General features: G+C 37.4%; 2 protein-coding genes across 3 annotated transcripts in view; both read right to left on the reverse strand.

Moving 5' to 3' along the window:
• Positions 1-9,307, reverse strand: part of col12a1a (collagen, type XII, alpha 1a) — a 54,225-nt gene extending 44,918 nt beyond the window's left edge. Inside the window, exons 1-9 of one of the 2 annotated variants that reach the window (XM_024297142.2) lie at positions 8,521-9,307; positions 7,182-7,287; positions 3,321-3,437; positions 3,087-3,230; positions 2,058-2,111; positions 1,111-1,374; positions 828-992; positions 421-594; positions 40-330 (exon numbers count right to left, since the gene is read on the reverse strand). In XM_024297142.2, the coding sequence (XP_024152910.1) occupies positions 40-330; positions 421-594; positions 828-992; positions 1,111-1,374; positions 2,058-2,111; positions 3,087-3,230; positions 3,321-3,437; positions 7,182-7,251 (1,279 nt within the window). In that variant the 5' untranslated portion in view covers positions 7,252-7,287; positions 8,521-9,307. The remainder of the gene's footprint in view (positions 1-39; positions 331-420; positions 595-827; positions 993-1,110; positions 1,375-2,057; positions 2,112-3,086; positions 3,231-3,320; positions 3,438-7,181; positions 7,288-8,520) is intronic. The other variant, XM_024297222.2, reaches the window with a different exon arrangement.
• A 1,775-nt stretch (positions 9,308-11,082) lies between these two features.
• tmem30aa (transmembrane protein 30Aa) lies at positions 11,083-16,601 on the reverse strand. Its single transcript, XM_024269712.2, has 7 exons — positions 16,079-16,601; positions 15,404-15,523; positions 12,974-13,081; positions 12,810-12,897; positions 12,588-12,731; positions 12,299-12,505; positions 11,083-12,071 (listed from the first exon to the last, which is right to left on the reverse strand). The coding sequence occupies exons 1-7, from the start codon at positions 16,325-16,327 to the stop codon at positions 11,878-11,880; spliced, it is 1,110 nt and encodes a 369-aa protein (XP_024125480.1). The 5' UTR covers positions 16,328-16,601; the 3' UTR covers positions 11,083-11,877.
• Between the last annotated feature and the right edge of the window lie 1,090 nt (positions 16,602-17,691).

Raw genomic sequence — 17,691 nt, forward strand, 5'->3', positions numbered from 1 at the left:
ACTTGATAGAAAGACAATACACCCAGGAAACCTGCATACCTGTTAACACCTTTACTGGCTGGGTCTTTGCCAAATCTGTGAGAGGTTCGCTTGGAGTTAAACCTTTGAGTGCAAACAAGCTGATCTCGTACTCTGTCTCTGGAGAAAGGTCGCGGACATTGATGGATGTCTGTGTGGCTCCCATGTAGAGTTCCTGCCGTTTCATGCCAGGCACCATGGGAATGAGGGTAAGCTTGTAGCCTGTGACCTCCCCCAAGGACGCATCCCACGTCACTCGCATTGACTTTGATGCAATCTCTGTGACTTGGAGGTTAGAAGGGGCTTCCACCACTGAAAAACAAAAACAAACAGAAAGGTTTTGTTGGAATAAAACACGATAAGTGTTTCTATAATCAACCTCAATCGTATCATGTGACTTACTTTCTTCTCCACTGACCAAAGAGCTGAGTTGGTCATCAACACCAGAGCAGACTTCTGTGATGATACTTTTCTGCACTTCTTGGATCAGATCAAAGTTGGGCACATTGTACACATGTTTGGCGTGAGGTGTGGAGGCAATTTCTCTGAGCTCATCCTCATCTGCTCCTTTGATACCTGAGTGGAAGAACATACAACACTGTCAACACCTTGGGCGTTGTTGATTCCAGTTTTCCAGACAAAAAAAAATTACTCTTACATGTGTATTTTCTTAAAAATAAAGCTTACTAACGTCTACTTTTTTTGTCTAAAGAACAGTCTTTTTTATTATAAACCACCAACGGAAAACCAAATGTTTTCCACGAACAGGCAGAGGTTCACAGTGGACTGCACAGAACAAAACACCATACCTAGGACAAATATTTCCACTCCAATGTTCCTAAGTCTTCTTGCGTACTCCTCTACAGGATCTTGGGATTTTCCATCAGTTATGATCATGGCTACCTTTGGAAAGCCTTTCCGTGATCCAGCTGCCTCAGTGAAGATGTTTTTTATTAAGTAATCTAAGGCATCACCTAAAAAACACACAATTCCAAGTGTTAAAAAAAATTGTCTTGAATTCCAAATATAACATTTCTAATGCTTGTAGTTTGAATTGTATATATACCATCAACACACTATTTAGCAATTTACCAGTCATGGTGTTTCCTCCTTTGTATGGCAGGGAGTTGATGGCTTGGAGGAGGTCTCCTCTTCTTGTGTAACGGGTTAGGGGGAATTCTGTGCGGGTATCTGTGCTGTACTGAACCACAGCCACTCGAGTCTTGTCCTCGCCAATATCAAAGGCTCCTGCTAGCGAACCAATGAAACTCCTGATGTGTTTGAAGTTCTCTCTGCCCACACTCCATGAGCCGTCCACCAGGAAAACCAGGTCTGCTATTGCACTGACTGAGCATTCTGTAAAGTCAAGGTGGAGAAACATAGAAGTCAGTCAAGTCTAAAACAATTATAATTAAAAAATTGTTCTAAGGACATATTGGTGGTTAACGTGGTGTAAATGCCAAATCATGAACTTTTCCTTCTCAAAGCAAATCAATTTCTGACCCAATAATTGGCTTCAAATACGTTTTGGAATAACACTGGAGCAGGGTTTTTAGAGAATCTAAGTGAAATCAAATTCTTGACAGTTAGTTGGATGGCTGGGAGGCACATCCACACGTCAAAGGAAATAAAAGCTGGTGCCAACAGTAGGCTGGTAGAACTTTTCCAGCAGACAGGCAGAATGTGGTTTCACAGACTAAACATTCCACCAACAAAGATCACTTTTTTTTTGCTTTAAATCAGCGATCCTTTCAAATGACTTTTAAAATACTGGCAGAGTTTATGAAAGACTACTTGATTAAAGATAAATAAGACTTTAATTAAATTTGGAAACGGGGTCAGCAAGTAAGGAAAGAAAAATCCTGCAGAGGCTCAAAACTTGCATCTACGTGGCACACTGACTGTTCTTTTTTTATTTTCTGTTTTTTTTAAGAAATATTGTTGCACTTTTTTTGCAGTTTGTGTGTGTGTGTCTCTCTGTGTGTGGCACAAAACTCAAAAGTGTTGAAATGTTGGTTGAGAACAGAAAACATACTCACTGAGTGCATCCGATGTTGGCCTTCTGACTCGTCCAGTAGTGTTACTGGACTGGACTGAAAGACACGATAGAAGGAATTTAACACCTTTTGTAATACATCAGCAATACCTATTATTGTGCTTAATTTTAAAAAAAGGATCAAATAAAGATAATATTGCAAGTCTGCAAGGCCTTAATCTAGTGAACTCAAACACATATTGTATGTTATTATTTTATATTTTATATTATTTTATATATTATAGGTCATTCTCAAAGTATTAGTGAATGCAAAGAATAAGGATAAATTGAGAACTATATACTCCAATGAAAACATTATGGAATACAGGCAAGTTTTGTTGAAAAACAGATTAACTAACATTAAATATTGTGATAGTGTTGACTCTTTAAATCTGAACTTTACATTTGGATTTATATGAAGCAAACATTGTCAAACCATTAGAGAGTTTTCATAAATCTACTGTATTTAGATCAGGGTTCTCAAACTCAAATTACCCTGAAGTCAGAGTCTGGCTCAGGCTGGGTATGGGGTTCCATTTGTGCCAAAAATATGTTTTTGCGTCCACTGTCTATGTCTTTGGTCCATTATCTATGTCTTCTGAACAAGTTTATTGAACACTTGTTCATGTCTATGTACTACTAAGCAATATCTTCTGCATGTCCTGTGAAACGACAGGAGCTAACGATGCTAGCAACTGTTGCTAGGACTTCTCTGACGACCAGATCCAGCGACGATAGCAAATGCAAAGTTTTAAGCATTAATCAAGCTGAAACATCACAAAGAAAATACAAAGCTATCATCAGAGAAGAGTGGAGATGCAGAAGATATAGCTTAGTAGACATTGAACTTTCATATTAAGGCAGGCGCCACAAAATATCCACTTGGGGGCCACAAATGGCCCACGAGACGCCAGTTTGAGACCCCTGATTTAGATCAATTCAATGTGGTTTCCTCCACCACTTTTTCTTCAACAAGTGGTTCAAATCCCAGACACTTTTTAAACACTTTTCCACATGACCATCTTGTACTTACTGGTCAGTTGACCAAAAATGGGGAGGCTCTCCTCTGAATCATAATAGGAGCTTATTGACACTGAATAGTCCACATCAGGAGTCAGGTTAGTGATGGAGGTTGAAGTGGCGTACGCATTAAGGTTGAAATCTCTGCTTGGTTCATCTATGAAGGGCAAATGAAACAGAAAATGATTGGAAAATACAATAGATTTCAACTAAATACATGCATTTTCCACCAGTCTAAAACACTGACCTGCATCTGACACAACTTGTATTCTGAAGCCCTCTATCCTTGACGAGGGCTTTTGCCATGACATTTCCACTGTGTTCTCATTTAGAATTTTAAATTTCAAGTCTGAGGGTGGCTCCACTGTAAATCAGAAATAAAACACAGTTAGCTCACATCCAAACGCTTGCAGATGTGTATTTAATTCCGCTGGAGTTAAAAGTGAGGCACTTCACAGTCGAGCATTCACATAAAAGCCCAACGACAAACACTTCACGACTGAAGTGAACCAGATTCGTTGTTGGGCGCAGACACACAAAACCCAAACCCGTTGGTGAGTGTGACACAAAAGGAGCACGTGAAAGGCCATTTTGGAGGAAAATGGCACTTGTTTGAGTTGCCCAGCCGAGGAGGCCGGCAACTCAAGCACCAGCATACATGTGCACAACTCCACACGGAGCAAACCATCCAATACATGCGGAGTGCAGTGGTTACATTGCATGCCCCAACCACTTACCAAACTGCTCCGACCATGGAGCAGAGCTCAGCATTACCAAAACACAGCGCCTTTCTTCTCAAGATACCGATTATACAATGGAATCAAGGTTGCCATGTTGTCATTTAAGTAACTCTTGACAGAACTGGACACTATATGTTATATACAAAGTATATAAACATATATCAAAGACTGAACGTGTGGTCTTTATTTGGTTTAAAACATTTGGCACAAGTGGCACACATCCATTGCAAACCTCATAAAAAGAATACACAATTTGTCGCCGGAGACTCTTGTGTACTTTTTCACTGGCAGAGTGATGCATGAGAAGGCACTGGAGCAAAAAGCTTCTTCAGGAAAATCAAACGATCAATAACAGAGAGAGCGTGTACATGAAAATAAACATGTGGAAACCAAACACAGGGTGACGTGGCCACGTGCCCTCACATGGAGCCACTTTGATCACGGTGTCATGCATCATGTACATGACAAAGTTGTTTGACTCAACAACTTTGGTTGACGGGAGAGTAAGTAGTTTTCCATGTACAGTTGGGTACTACACACACACAGATGACAAACATATTTTAAAATGATATTATGTCTTTTATTTTGTAGGTGTGAATTGCAGGAAATTAGTGCGTAAACAGTAAATTTCATGCGTTAGAGATGGTGAGAAGCCTGAGCTAAGAACCCTCTGTATTCTGTCAGATGACAACTTGTGAGTCTGTTTCTGCAGGCGATATATAACTGTTCTGACGCTGTATTCACTTGTTGATACATGCAGCCTAAAAAGAGTTATTACTGACAGGCAGCAGAGGAAATTAGTAAAATGATTGGCACAAACCATTTTGTAAGTACATTCCTAGGTCATGCAATAATAACATGATGAGAAAAATGTTAGATTAAGTCAGAGATGCTAAAAAGTCCCATTTAGCAAGTCAAAGTCAAACCTAAAATGAGGAAAAAATATTTTTTAGTTTGAAGTGTGAAATTTTATTTTGAAAATATTGTGAACCCACCAGTCAAGTCCGAACAAAAAACTTTCTGAAAAACAAATTTAACAATGCAAACAGAAAATTAAAAAAATGAAATATATTGTCATTGTCTCGCTGTTGCATAACTGGATTTACAAAATGGTTTGTTGGATTTATGCAACAGTAACATGAAAAGAATAATATGAGATCAAGTCAGAGTTGCTAACAAGTCTCATTTAGATAGCTAAAGTCAATCCTTGAGTCTCGACTTACAAAATAAGTCTCAATGCTAAAATTAGAAAAATAAAATTTTTGTTTTGAAATTTGAAAATTGGACATTTTTGACATTTTATTCTGAAATGTGAAATTTTAATATAAAAATATTGTAAAACCACCAGTCAAGTCTGAATAAAAGACAGTCTGGAAAACAAATGTAATAATGCAAACAGAAAAAAAGTTGAACATTTATTCTTATCATATTACTGTTGCATAACTGGATTAACAAAATGGTTTGTGCCAATTTATACAATGGTAACATGATGAGAATAATGTGAGATTAAGTCAGAGATGCTAACAAGTCCCATTTAGCAAGTCAATCATCAAGTCTGCTCTCAAATCAAGTCTCAGTGCTGAAATGAGAAAAATACAAGTTTTATTTTGAAATTTGAAATTTTATTTTGAAAATATTATAATGGTATTTTCAAACCACCATTCAAGTCCTAATAAAGGGGTTTAACTGATTAAAGAATCAAATTTAACAAAGTAAAAATCTGAAAACAGATAAATAGAAATAACAAATATGAAAATTTCTCCTCAGTCAAGTTTTAAGTCGAGTCTCAGGTCCAAGTCCCCCATCCCCTGGTCAGTGTGAGCATGCATACAATGGGTTATCCACATGGGTTCATGCAAGCTGTTACTCTTCGTGTTACGGTAGACGAGAATATCATTTTAAAATACACTATGAGGAGGAAGCCATAGTTGGGGACACACCGGGTGCACAGGCAGATGACAAACAGGAACCCAGCCAATATTCAAAAACTGGGATTGGAGGATCACCAACCTGGCGTTTCAACACAAGGAGCCCCGATGGACCGCGCTCCCCCTCATTTCTTCAACTCATCTCCATCACCGAATAGCGCAGGATTCAAGAGTATGCGTTGATGAGTAAAGCAAAGGGCTAAGGTGGCCTGAACCAATCCGGTGAGTTTAAAGGCTGTAGGATTTCTTGCAGCATCTTGGACCACATGTGCTTTTGTTTTTTTTTTGTTTTTTTTGTCTCCAGTGTATAATTTAAACCTTGTGGTTGGTCGTGTTATATGCATCCCATCGCTTTTAATAAACAACACTAAAGGCTCCCAGGGAGCCGAGTTATGTTACCTCAACCAGGCAGCAATCCTGACCAGAGCCCCCTCCAGAAGGAGAGCCCAAGAAGAGGAGGAAAGAACAGTGGCTTTCTCCAAAGAGGCAGGACTGATGCCAAAGTAACTCCGCAACATGTGCTGACATTAAACACTACTGCATATTAACTTTCCATATGTCCTGCAACTCAGCGTTTTTTTGCGATTGCCCACAAAGAAGGCCCAAGAAAGGCTCTTTGTCTTTCTGCTGTCTGAGGATTCATTTTCTCCTCTCCTGTTTCATCTGAAGATATGGAGGCTGCTCTGACCGCACGAGGGAGCGCACAAAGGAAAAAGAATCAGGAATGTTCCTATACCAGATTTCCTCATGTTTGAGGAGTCTGCAACTTACATAAAACTTAAATGAATCACTTCATTTTTAAAGTTTTTTCTGCCAAAAAGCAGAATTTGGAGCTTTTTATGTTTATTTGAAGACTTTTTCCACCAATAAGTACTTTAATTTATCACTTTATCATTGTTTTTCTCAATTTCTATGTTAATTTTAGGTCATTTTTAGATCTTGCATGTAACATATTTTCATTAATATGGGTTTTGCACACTTATAAAACTTAAATAGCAGCTACTTTGTTCAAAAACTGAACTGAAAAACACTTGATTCTTGTGCATTTTGTTAGTGATTTTGTTTCTTAATCTGAAAACATGAAAAAATACATTTCTTTAAAGTCTGAATTTATAAAAGAACAGAATATATGAACCCTTATATTGTGTTTGGGTCAAAATTGACCCGCGTGTGGGTCAATTTTGACCCAAACACAACATAAGGGTGAAATGAAAGCCAAAAAAATAAAAAAATAAATCACTCACATGGTTAAACAAAAATACACACAATGTCAGAGTAACTTTATTCAGTTTAAAACAAAACACAAATATGTTAACATAACTCGTACGCTAACGTCAAAAACCATTAGAGAAACAGGGCAAAGAAGGAGAAAGGGGGGTCTAAAGAGGCAGAACAGGACAGATTTGTGTGAGAGGAGCGAGACCAGGTGGTTTGGTTTACCTTGGGCATCTACGGAGGCTAAGACGGCTGCGAGAAAGGCAGCCGTGGCTAGTGACAGCCTTATCTTCATGGTTCAGCCTGAGGGGTCAGCAGCTCATCAATCAGTCTGGAGGAGACAAGAGGAGATGTGTTGGAGCTGCAGACACATCACCCACAAATTTATTGTTTCTTAGAAATGAAGAGAACTTCAGAGCTGCAGCTTATTCAACCCCCTTACTTTCCATCCTGAGCTGTGACCTGACGGTTACACAACATGGGCCACACCTTGCTGACTGCAGTAGACTCCCATTCCCCGGGGTGGGTAATTAGCACTTAATACCACTTAATCGAGTATTGTACTCAATGTGGGTGTTATTAGGAATAAAAAACACTTCAAAGGAGATTGGATTTTCGTTTTCGCTTAGTTGAAAGTCTGATTATTTTTGCAAATCAGCAAAATTTTACACTTTAGGCTGCAGAAATATGGTACCCTAAAAACACCAGCAAAAAAAAAAAAAATTAACAAGCCTTCTTTACAATGGTTTGATTATAATGATTTGATTATTTAATCTGATCTGATCTAATCTGATTTGATTTGATTTGATTTGACTTGATTTCACGTGATTCCATTTGATTTCATTTCATTTTATTAATTTGATCTGATCTGATCCAATCCCATCCAATTCAGTCTAGTCCAGCTCAATGCAAACAAATTTGATTTTATTTGATTTATTTGATCTTATCTGATCTGATCCAATCCAATGTGATTTTAACAGATTTTACTTTGTTTGGCTTGATTTGATTCAATTTGATTTGATTTGATTTGATTTTAGAGGGTCTGGATTATTCACTTTGCATCTGGAAATGTTAAAACTTTAAACTTCATCCCATTTTATAAAATATATTAATGGAGGTTTTCCAGTTATGTATTCACTCTTACTATTGGACAAACTTTTTGTGACACAAAATTATAATTTCACTTCACTAACACTGGGTTCTAATGCAAATTCCACTTGTCCAAGTCCGACCACAAGTCTTTCTGCAGCAGGCTGTGTGCACCGCCTGCTGCAGAAGCATCTGCAATGCAGCCAAAGAGACAATATCAAGGGCTTGATCCCCTGGACACCTAGATCTCATCTTATCAGTCAAATCTCTATCAAACATAAAGACAAACAATAGTGCATGCGGCTTTCCATACATAAAAGAATAATTTTTCACCAGTTTATTCTTGTTGTTTTACTATACACAACAGGAAATTTAGGAAGTTTTTTTTTTATCCTTACAATTAATATTTCTATTTTTTGTCCCATTGAAAAACTGATTTTATAAATTAAATATGAATAAAATCAAACACACTCACCAACTGACGTCCCCCCAGAAGGATTGAATGGACTGAATTCGGGAGCAGCCTGCCTGAAGCCTCCCCCTCCTCTGGAAAGTGGGAGAAGTGTGTTGAATTGAAGCTGGACCCCTCTCTCCTCTGTCGAGCTGCTGGAGGCTCCGCCAGCAGATGTCCAAGAAGAAAAGGTTTCCTTCCAAGTGGGAAGAGCCGTTCCACTGCAGACTACTTAATGGGGGGGTGTGGGGAGGCAGTTCCAAGCTCTCAGCTTACCATCCATCATATGGGCTCTTTGGGAAAGCTCTGCTTCACCACTTGATAAATGCCCCGCAATATGACTAATCCTGAGTTTGGGGAAAACTTTTTTTTTCCTTCCATGAATCTGTTCAGTTTGGGGATTTAGTGCCCCTGTGACTTCACAGCATTGTTTTTTTTCTTTTTACTGGAAACCTTTTCTCTTCTTTTAAAGAAAATGCTTATAATGATCCCCCCAAAAATTCTTACATTATATACATACATATATTAAACATTTTAATACAAATATTAATAATTTTAAACTAGAAACTTTATGTGTAACTGATAGAAGCAGTTGATGCTTTCAAAAACTCCTGAAATCAGAGCAGCCAATAAGTATTTGGCTCCCTCTAGTGGCCGTAAATAAAATTTCCAGAAATGATAGTTTTTAAGGCAAATTAGCTGATTTAAATAGACCTTTAAATAGGCAGCAATCAACGGCTGCAATTTAAGGTTTAAACACTTAAAACTCCCTATTTTAAATATTTGACACTTCACATCAGCACTGCTGTAATTTAAAAAAATCCCTTACAGCATAAAAGAGAACAAATGTGTTTTCTCTTTGACTTTTTAAACATTGCAATGTAAAACAACTCATAAAAACACTCCATGAGGAGATTAAACATGTGTCATGCAATATGTTCTGCCCCTAAAACGACCTTTGATAGTTCATTATGAAAATTACAGCACATTTCTATCATGACCAATCCTGTGCTCGATGTGTTTAATGCCAAAAACACCAGACTGAGACATCTGACTCATCAAATCTCAGACTAATGCAGACATACCAGATACACTGAGCCTCTCATTGTGGCTGCAGAGCACAATGTCTCCTCTCAGAGGAATAGAAATACCATCACCCTCCTTCAAAGAAAGGAATGAAAGCTGATTATGCTTTTATTTTGAGAAAATCAAAGAAAACCAAACTATACCTCTGTTAACTACGTGTTTGTTCTGTTACCGCAAAACATGACCTTCTGGTATAATCATTATGTAGTTTTTTTTATTATTATTATTATTATTATTTAATAAATACAACTATAGCTCCATCTAGAGGCTGAAAACAGTGAAAAAGACCATTGCCAGTATTTGCCAGACCTCTGGACATGTTCATTAATCATTAATTATAAAAGGAAGATATATTCCTTACCTTTTTTTCATTTTTTATGGAGAGGAAAAAAAACTACTAATAAACTTGCAGTGAACATTTTGGCAAAGTACTCAAGACAAAACAAATTCAGTGGCTTAAAACTGAACTGGTTCTGTAGTTTACAAAGATACAAGATAAAATAGGTTTGTTTAGCATTAAACAGCTTCTTTAGGAATCTTTACTGGTTTCTAATTTGATTGTTTAGTTAATATTTTATTACAAACTAAACCAAAAGTTCATAAAAGTTCCTTATTTCCTTGCATAGGAGGAAACAGTGACACTTGCTGGACAACGTATGAACCACATTTCTCAGATCTTAAACTGGAAATGTACAGTATTTATTCAACCTAAGGAATATAAAACCAGTCCGAGAGCACAAACTGTAAACTGGCACATAAAGTTTATAAAGATTGTTGAGAATCATTTAAAATAATATTTACAAAGTTCATTTTTTCTTTTTAACTAAATTAGTAAAAAGTAATGGAACACTTTTTTTGTATCCATCTTCCTACTTAACTTCTTTTGGAATCATGGGGTTGCTGGAGCCTATCCTATGTATTGGGCAAAAGTAGAGTACAACCTGGACAGGACACCAGTCTGTTACGGGGCCATACAATTACACATTTTTACACCTAGGGACAAAGTAAGCTATGAGGCGTGTTTTCAGACTGCGGGTGCAAATCCATACATCCACAAGAACTCCACACGGAAAAGTTTCAGCCGGGATTTGAACCAGGGCCTTCTTTCTTACTGTGAGGTGAAATTTTTAAGAACTACAACTCAGTGCAGCGCTTTTCTAACTTATTTCATAAAAGTAACAACAAATCCCAGTAACGTTTAACAAGTCTAATTTGGTTTATTGACCCCCAAAAAGAAAATCCAATTTTTTTTTTTATAAACATGTGACTCAAGACATTTCAACACTCTTAAATGTTCCTTAAGTTCCATTAATCATTTAAATTTTTCATTCCAAAGAATATATACAAAAAAAAAAAAATAGTTGGAATACTTGGTATTTAGTCTGTTGAACCTGTTCAAAGAATGAAGGCTCTGGTCCCATGATATAGAATAAAGTCCTTAGATTTAATACAGTCAAAGCAGTCTACTATCAAAGCAGGAAAAAATACCAACAAAATCAGTTTACTGTTAAGTTTTTTATTTGGACCCTAAAAATCCCAGGAAACCAAAAAGATTTAAACTTCTTTTTTTTTCCAATTCTCACTGCAGGAACACACTGCAGTGACGGGAAAAACAAAAATAGTGGGAAAAACTTGCAACTGTGACACTTTCAAAGTGCATATATTAGGTGAGCATTTACAGTTTTACAATAATTTAACAGGCAAGCTGCATAATAAAATATTCTGATTTTTTGGATCATTTCTTTAAACGTCATCGAGCTGCAACCAAAACTATTTTGGTGAAATAAAAAAAGAATTTCTGTCTGAAAACAGGCTGCACGTTCAGTGTAAAGACTCACTCATAACTGTTTGAAGCAGACCTTCATAATGTGAAATAGTTTGGGCTGAACACCGTCTTCCACAACAAAGAGGACACGAGAAATCTGTAAGCAGAATCATTTCAATAACCATAAAGGGATATTTACATTCATCAGCAGGCGTTTCCATGAACACAAAAATGTACATCCTTCAATGAAGCCATTCACGAAGCACAGCTAAAAAATAAAAAATAAAAAGTGGGAAATTCAGATTATGTGCAGATAAATAGATTTTTTTTAACTGTAGACAGGAAGTAACATTAAAGCCAACAGCTGGATGTTGTGACGCACTGAAACATGTTTCTACACTAAGACACGAGGCAGACCTCTCCCAGTCACACATTCACAATAAATTCAAGCTAAAACGAGCAGCAGTCCAGAACGGTCCCTTTAAGGTCACGCGGGCATGCAAACACGGCGAGGCAGCGGCGGCCGCCGCTCAGTTTGGAATCTCGGCGCTGTTGCTGCGCGTGTCGTATTTGTGGTGGATGATGAGCAGGACCACGCCCAGGAAGAAGCAGATGGAGCCCACGGTGATGTAGGCGATGCCCAGGAAGGGGTTCTTGCCGCCCATCCAGGAAATGGTGCTCAGGATCATTCGCTTACGGCCGTCGAAGCTGAGCACGGGGTAATCTGATTACATGGAATTAGGGGAAAACAACTGTTTAGTAGTTAAATTAAGCTTAGAAATGTTTTTTTTCTTTTTTTTAGGAACAATATGATTTTTACGTCGCTTATCTGAACTTTTATCAATAAAATTAAGATTTTTTTTACCTTAAAAACATAAATAAATTTTGGGATTTATTGCATCAATACGGTATAAATATTTGTCATGTATTTTTTTGCTTTCAAAAGGATACTGTAAGTTATTTCCAAGACATATTTGCCGCTGGATAGAGTCGGGGTGGTGTTCGGCTTCTTCTGGATTATGCGATAGAGCTTCCGGAAGGTGGGCAGCGCCGCCGTGCGCATCCACACGATGAAGTCCTCGTTGATGAAGCCGTTGTTCTCAGGATCCTCGTCCAGCTGGTACACCGGATTCCTCCAGTTCACGGGCTTGGCCGTACCTGCCGGATCCAGATCAGGACAGTCTCGTCTGAGAAATCCAAATTCGCCATCGAAAGGATGATGCGAATTTGTCAAACTCACCTTGGAAGGCGATGCTGAGGTTGGCGCTTCCACCGGGGTTCCTGAACTTGACGTGCTTGTCCGTCCACCATGCAATGCCCTTTTTTGTCAGAGGAACTGGTAGCTTGGTTCCGTTTTGAGGATAGTAGTACAATGTCAGGGTGTCTAGGATGGAAAAGAAGCATCACATGCAGTGCAGCTGCGTATGCGTCTGCGCAGCTGATCACAAACAGCCTCACTCACCGTTGAAAAGGCTGTTAGCTATGGCGCCACAGGGGGCGATGGGCAGTCCTTCACTGGTGCGGTACGGCTCACACTCCTTGCTGGGTTGCTTCATAAAAGCAGAAGTTTTTAGCTGATAAACAGACATTTGTTGGGTTTGACACCCTAAAAAGAAAAGAAAATACCCTCAAGTTCGACTCGACACCATTGAGTTGGCTGTCATCTCTGGATTTCACATAGCGCCTGTGGTTCTGGTAGAAGTTGGATAGGCCGTAGTACATGTAGACGTTGCTCTGTGGAGTTTGAAAATGAAAAAAAAAAAAAAACCAATCACATTGTAGGACTCCATTCTTAAAAAATCAACCATCAACAGTTTAGATCAGATGTCTGCATCCTGACGCTCCAGAGGCTCTTATTAAAAATGCAAACAGTTTGAATAAATAATAAGTTCGTAGTTTTACATTTTTGATATGTCATGTGGCTGATTGAAATGATGGTATTAGAACAAGATAAAAGCCTTTTATAATTAAATTTGACACCAAAATTGCCATATTTATAATTGATAGTAAAAGGAGAAAAAGTATGAATGCACACCAAAGTCATAATGATAAAAAATGTGGTGCTTGACTTGGAATTTCCTGCATTTTTATGAGTAAATCTGCTCCCGCAGGAAAATCTTGTTGCGTTTTATTTTGAAAGGAACTTTTATTTGCTGATGTCAAAAGTAAAAGAAGTTAAAACAGAAAAATATATAGTAACACTGTCATAATTTAACTTAATTAAAAAAATATTGAAAAGCTACATGTTAGTTATTAATGGCTTAATGGTCATAAAACATAATTATAGGTGCCTTTTTAAACAACTTTGCAGCCCTCGCTGGATTTTACTCTATAAAAAACTGGACTAAATGGCTTTTTTAGCATTAAAACCACACTCCAATTATCTTTTGATTCATTTTATTAACATTCACAGTGGTCTCTTAGTTATGATTATACAGTGAAAAGGCCTTTGTTGTTTTCTAGTACATAGTTCTTGTAGAGCGGCAGTAGCTTGTTAAGAAATTCCCCTCTAAGCTATGGAGTGGAGCCACTCCGCCCCTCTTCCCATCCCCATTGCTGAGAGCTTAAAGCAAGAAGTTTGTGGACTGTCTGTTATATTTTCTATAACATAAATAAGCTCCTTTTCAAACTGATTTTTTTGTCCGCTCCCAATTGAATTTAAATGAGGACACTCAGAAATGCAAATGTAAGCTAAATTTTCCTTATATATATATATGCCCACCATCATTAGAAAAATGCCACGAGAACATGTTTAAAACACCAAAAACAATTTTTATCAGAGTTTTGGAGGAAAAAGTCAGTTTGTTCAGAGAGCAAAACAGTCATTTAGCTCTTTGAACTTACCCAGCCACCTAAACTATACTAAAAAGTACGTCAAAGAGACTAAAATTAAAGTGAAAGTCAGCATTGAGCTCTGAAATCTGACTATAACAATTAAGAAGCACAAAGCAAACTATATTCCAACTATAAAACCACCTGAAACAAGTTTCCTCTTTTACAGGACAGCAAACCTACACTGTGTGAGTCCAGCTGTAAATAGCACAGCAGTGCAGGGGGGAACAAGGCCCAGTGGACCACACTTCCTGAAAGTACTACAATTATCACACAGAAGAGAATCTGTCGATGGCCTCTGGCTCTCCACTACTTAAGACTGGGCTGGCAGAGAGCGTTAGAGCAGATGCTCGGCAGCAGAGTGGAGAGCTAGGAGGCATCAGCTCTGCTCAGATAGCCATTAAAAGGCCACAAAGAAATGCAACCGCTTGAATAACTGGCAAATAAAAACAATCAAGACATAAAATTGTCTTTTTTTTTTAACTTTACGTTTACAGAGCAAAACACTGATTTTACTTGCAATCCCTTTGATTGGTGCTTTTTTTTCCTTAAAGAAACTATATTCTGCACTGAAATGAAGAAATTCTGATGTGTAGAAATGTATTTTGTCAAACTAGAAGGAAGTCCTCAATCACTTCATTAACTGTCAGATTTGTACTTTTTGCAAAAGCAACTACTGTATATGCAAAAAGGTTGACATGCAAATACAGGACATTTCTGAAAGTGGTTTCAAGCAGCTTAAAAACAAAAACTACAATATTAAGCATTTAGATCATTAAAAATAAATACTTTATCTTCTTTTATTTAAAGGGCCTTCCACTCATTTTTTTCCTAATTCACTAGCAGTCAATATGCTAAACTAATTTTAAATGATTTGGGCTTTTATTTTCAATAACACAGTTTCACTTTCCTGCTTATAATGATTTAGGAATGGTTTCCAAAGTGCTTTTTTTTTAGTTTATCCTCCTGGCAGGTGTAAAACAGATTTAAAGCTTTTTATAAATGATCAATAAAGATTTGCTAAAAGCCAGAATGCATAATTTATAAGCACATCATTTGATGACAACATTCCTATTTTAGTCTTAAATGGATCCAAATGGGTACTTTGTGTCCGGGACAGCTTTCAGACACACAGTAATAAAGCAGAAGACGTGAATATTTCATTTAACCAATAAAGCTTATTTAGTAATAGAGTAAAAAAAGAGGGAAGGAACCAGAACTAACCTCAAAGGGTTGGTCCAAAGTGAAGTTCACAGAACAGAGACATGATGATGTGCTGTTCCAGCTGAAGTTCTTGGCACAGTTGTAACATGGACTATCAACCTCAACACCAGTGTAATCAATCTAAACACAAGCAAGACAAAAAAATAAAGACAATGTTACTAAAAGGACAAGATGACATGAGGCTTTTGATGGATAGCTTATCAAACAGAAGGAAAGTTTGAGTCATGGTTAAAAAAAACTCCATTAGGACTAAATTTGGCTCATATATTCCAATTAAACATATTTATTTCTTTACTTTTTAAAATACATATATTTATTTTCTATATGTAATCTAAAGAATTGTATACCCCTGCATACTAGTGGAGCATTTAAACACATCCACAGTACTAGATAAAAAATTACCCACAATGCATTACATTTTTTTACGACAACAAAAGACCACAAAACATTAATTAAAAAAAGTTCATATAAAGACTGTGAGGATAAAATTTTTATTTACTTATATATTTTTATAAAAGTTAACTTATACACAGTATCAACAAAAAAATACAATATTTAATAGATGTGACACAAACAGCAGGTCGTATTTCACTTTGTTGACAGCTCAAGGACTGTTGGTATTTGAAATTATTCACAACTTAAATTTGTAAATGTACAGATGTAATTAAATGGTACCTCGAACTCTTTGATGTTGTTGGAAGTCACAAACAGGCCGATGCCGATGGGAATGAAGATGAGGCCGATGACGAAGAACGCCGGTAGCACGGTTCCTGCCGTCAGAATCGGCTGCCACGCAGGTAGCCGCTGCTGTTTAAACGCGGTGTTGTCCGGTTTCTTGCTTTTCATGGCTCCTGGTCCGCCGTGACTCGAAGAGCCAGAGTGGTGGCCGTCCTCTTCCTTAGCGTTGTAGCTTGACGCCATCATGGTTCGCTCTCCGCTTCGAGCAAAACAACCCTCGACTCTTGGCAGCTAGCAGGTAGGCCTTAATCTGGCTAGCTAGTTCTCGAGCAGTTAAAAATTAGGTGGGATAACACCTGAAAAAGTCTTCGGGTAACTGAATTTATCCTCGGGTCCGGTCAAAGTGCCGACTCATATTTGTATTGATCTGATCAATTTAGTTAATCCTGGCCAGGAAGAAACCGGAAGCTGCTGGACCAATAGAACAACACTACGTGGTAGTGACGTCAACGGAGAATGTTGGGAGGAGCCGCGAGGAGCACCACAGACTAAACAAATGATGATATAAAAAACAAAACATTATACACACACACATCCTGTGGCCTCCACATAATGAACAATTGGTATTAGTCTCTTTTAAATTTGGTCATGTAGTGATTAGCAGGATAACACTTGTGTAAAATCTTAAATGAAACTTCTCTGACCGTATTTGTTATTAAGTACTTATTAGGAATTATCCAAATCTTTTTCCAATCCAGATTATTAACAAATCCATTCCAGTAAGACACAACATGTGGAATAGAAATTAAATCTTTTTGAAATAAAGTGCAAATGTTTTTATTGCTTTCCTTGTGGTCTGAAAAACAGATTTTCCCAACTTCAGATTCTAAAGGATTATTAAGGGAAAATGGAAGAAGAGAAGGAGTGTACGCACTTTTGCGAAGCATTATTATACCGGCTGGAATTGCATCAGATATTATGGCATATCCCTTTGGTGTGACGGCAATCTGAAAAGTGCTACGAAATTCAGAATAAGACATTAATTGCCCATTTATATTAAAAAGCTGAATCACAAAGATAATTTCTTTTTCCACCCAATTATTGAAAAAAAGTAACTTATTTTTATATAAAATATCTCTATTGTTCCATATTATGCACTTGTGAGGGGAGAAATTGTGTTTACAGATTAGAGACCATGCTAACAGTACCTGCCTGTGGAATTGTGAAAGTTTTCCTGGAATCTTCTCTACATTATAATTAGAATTTAGGATAAAATTTAAGCCGCCAAATTTGGATATAATAAAGTGAGAAATAAAATTCCATAGTGAGACTGGATTTTTTGGGCCCAGTTAATTTTGAAAGTACTATTTAGAGTGGTGAAATCTAAAATGTTTAGTCCTTCATTTTCATAAGAGTTCATCACAACGCTTTTTCTGATGTAATGTGTATTATTCTTCCAGATGAAGTTGAAGAGCACTCTGTCAATATCTCGGCATGTTTTATTGCCTACATATAAAGAGAGAGCTGCATATATTAGACGAGACAAACTTTCAGCTTTAGAAAGTAAAACTCTTCCTCTTAGTGTTAAATCACTTTGTAACCATTAATTT

This window comes from Oryzias melastigma, linkage group LG22, assembly GCF_002922805.2.
Source record: "Oryzias melastigma strain HK-1 linkage group LG22, ASM292280v2, whole genome shotgun sequence".
Taxonomy (NCBI): domain Eukaryota; kingdom Metazoa; phylum Chordata; class Actinopteri; order Beloniformes; family Adrianichthyidae; genus Oryzias; species Oryzias melastigma.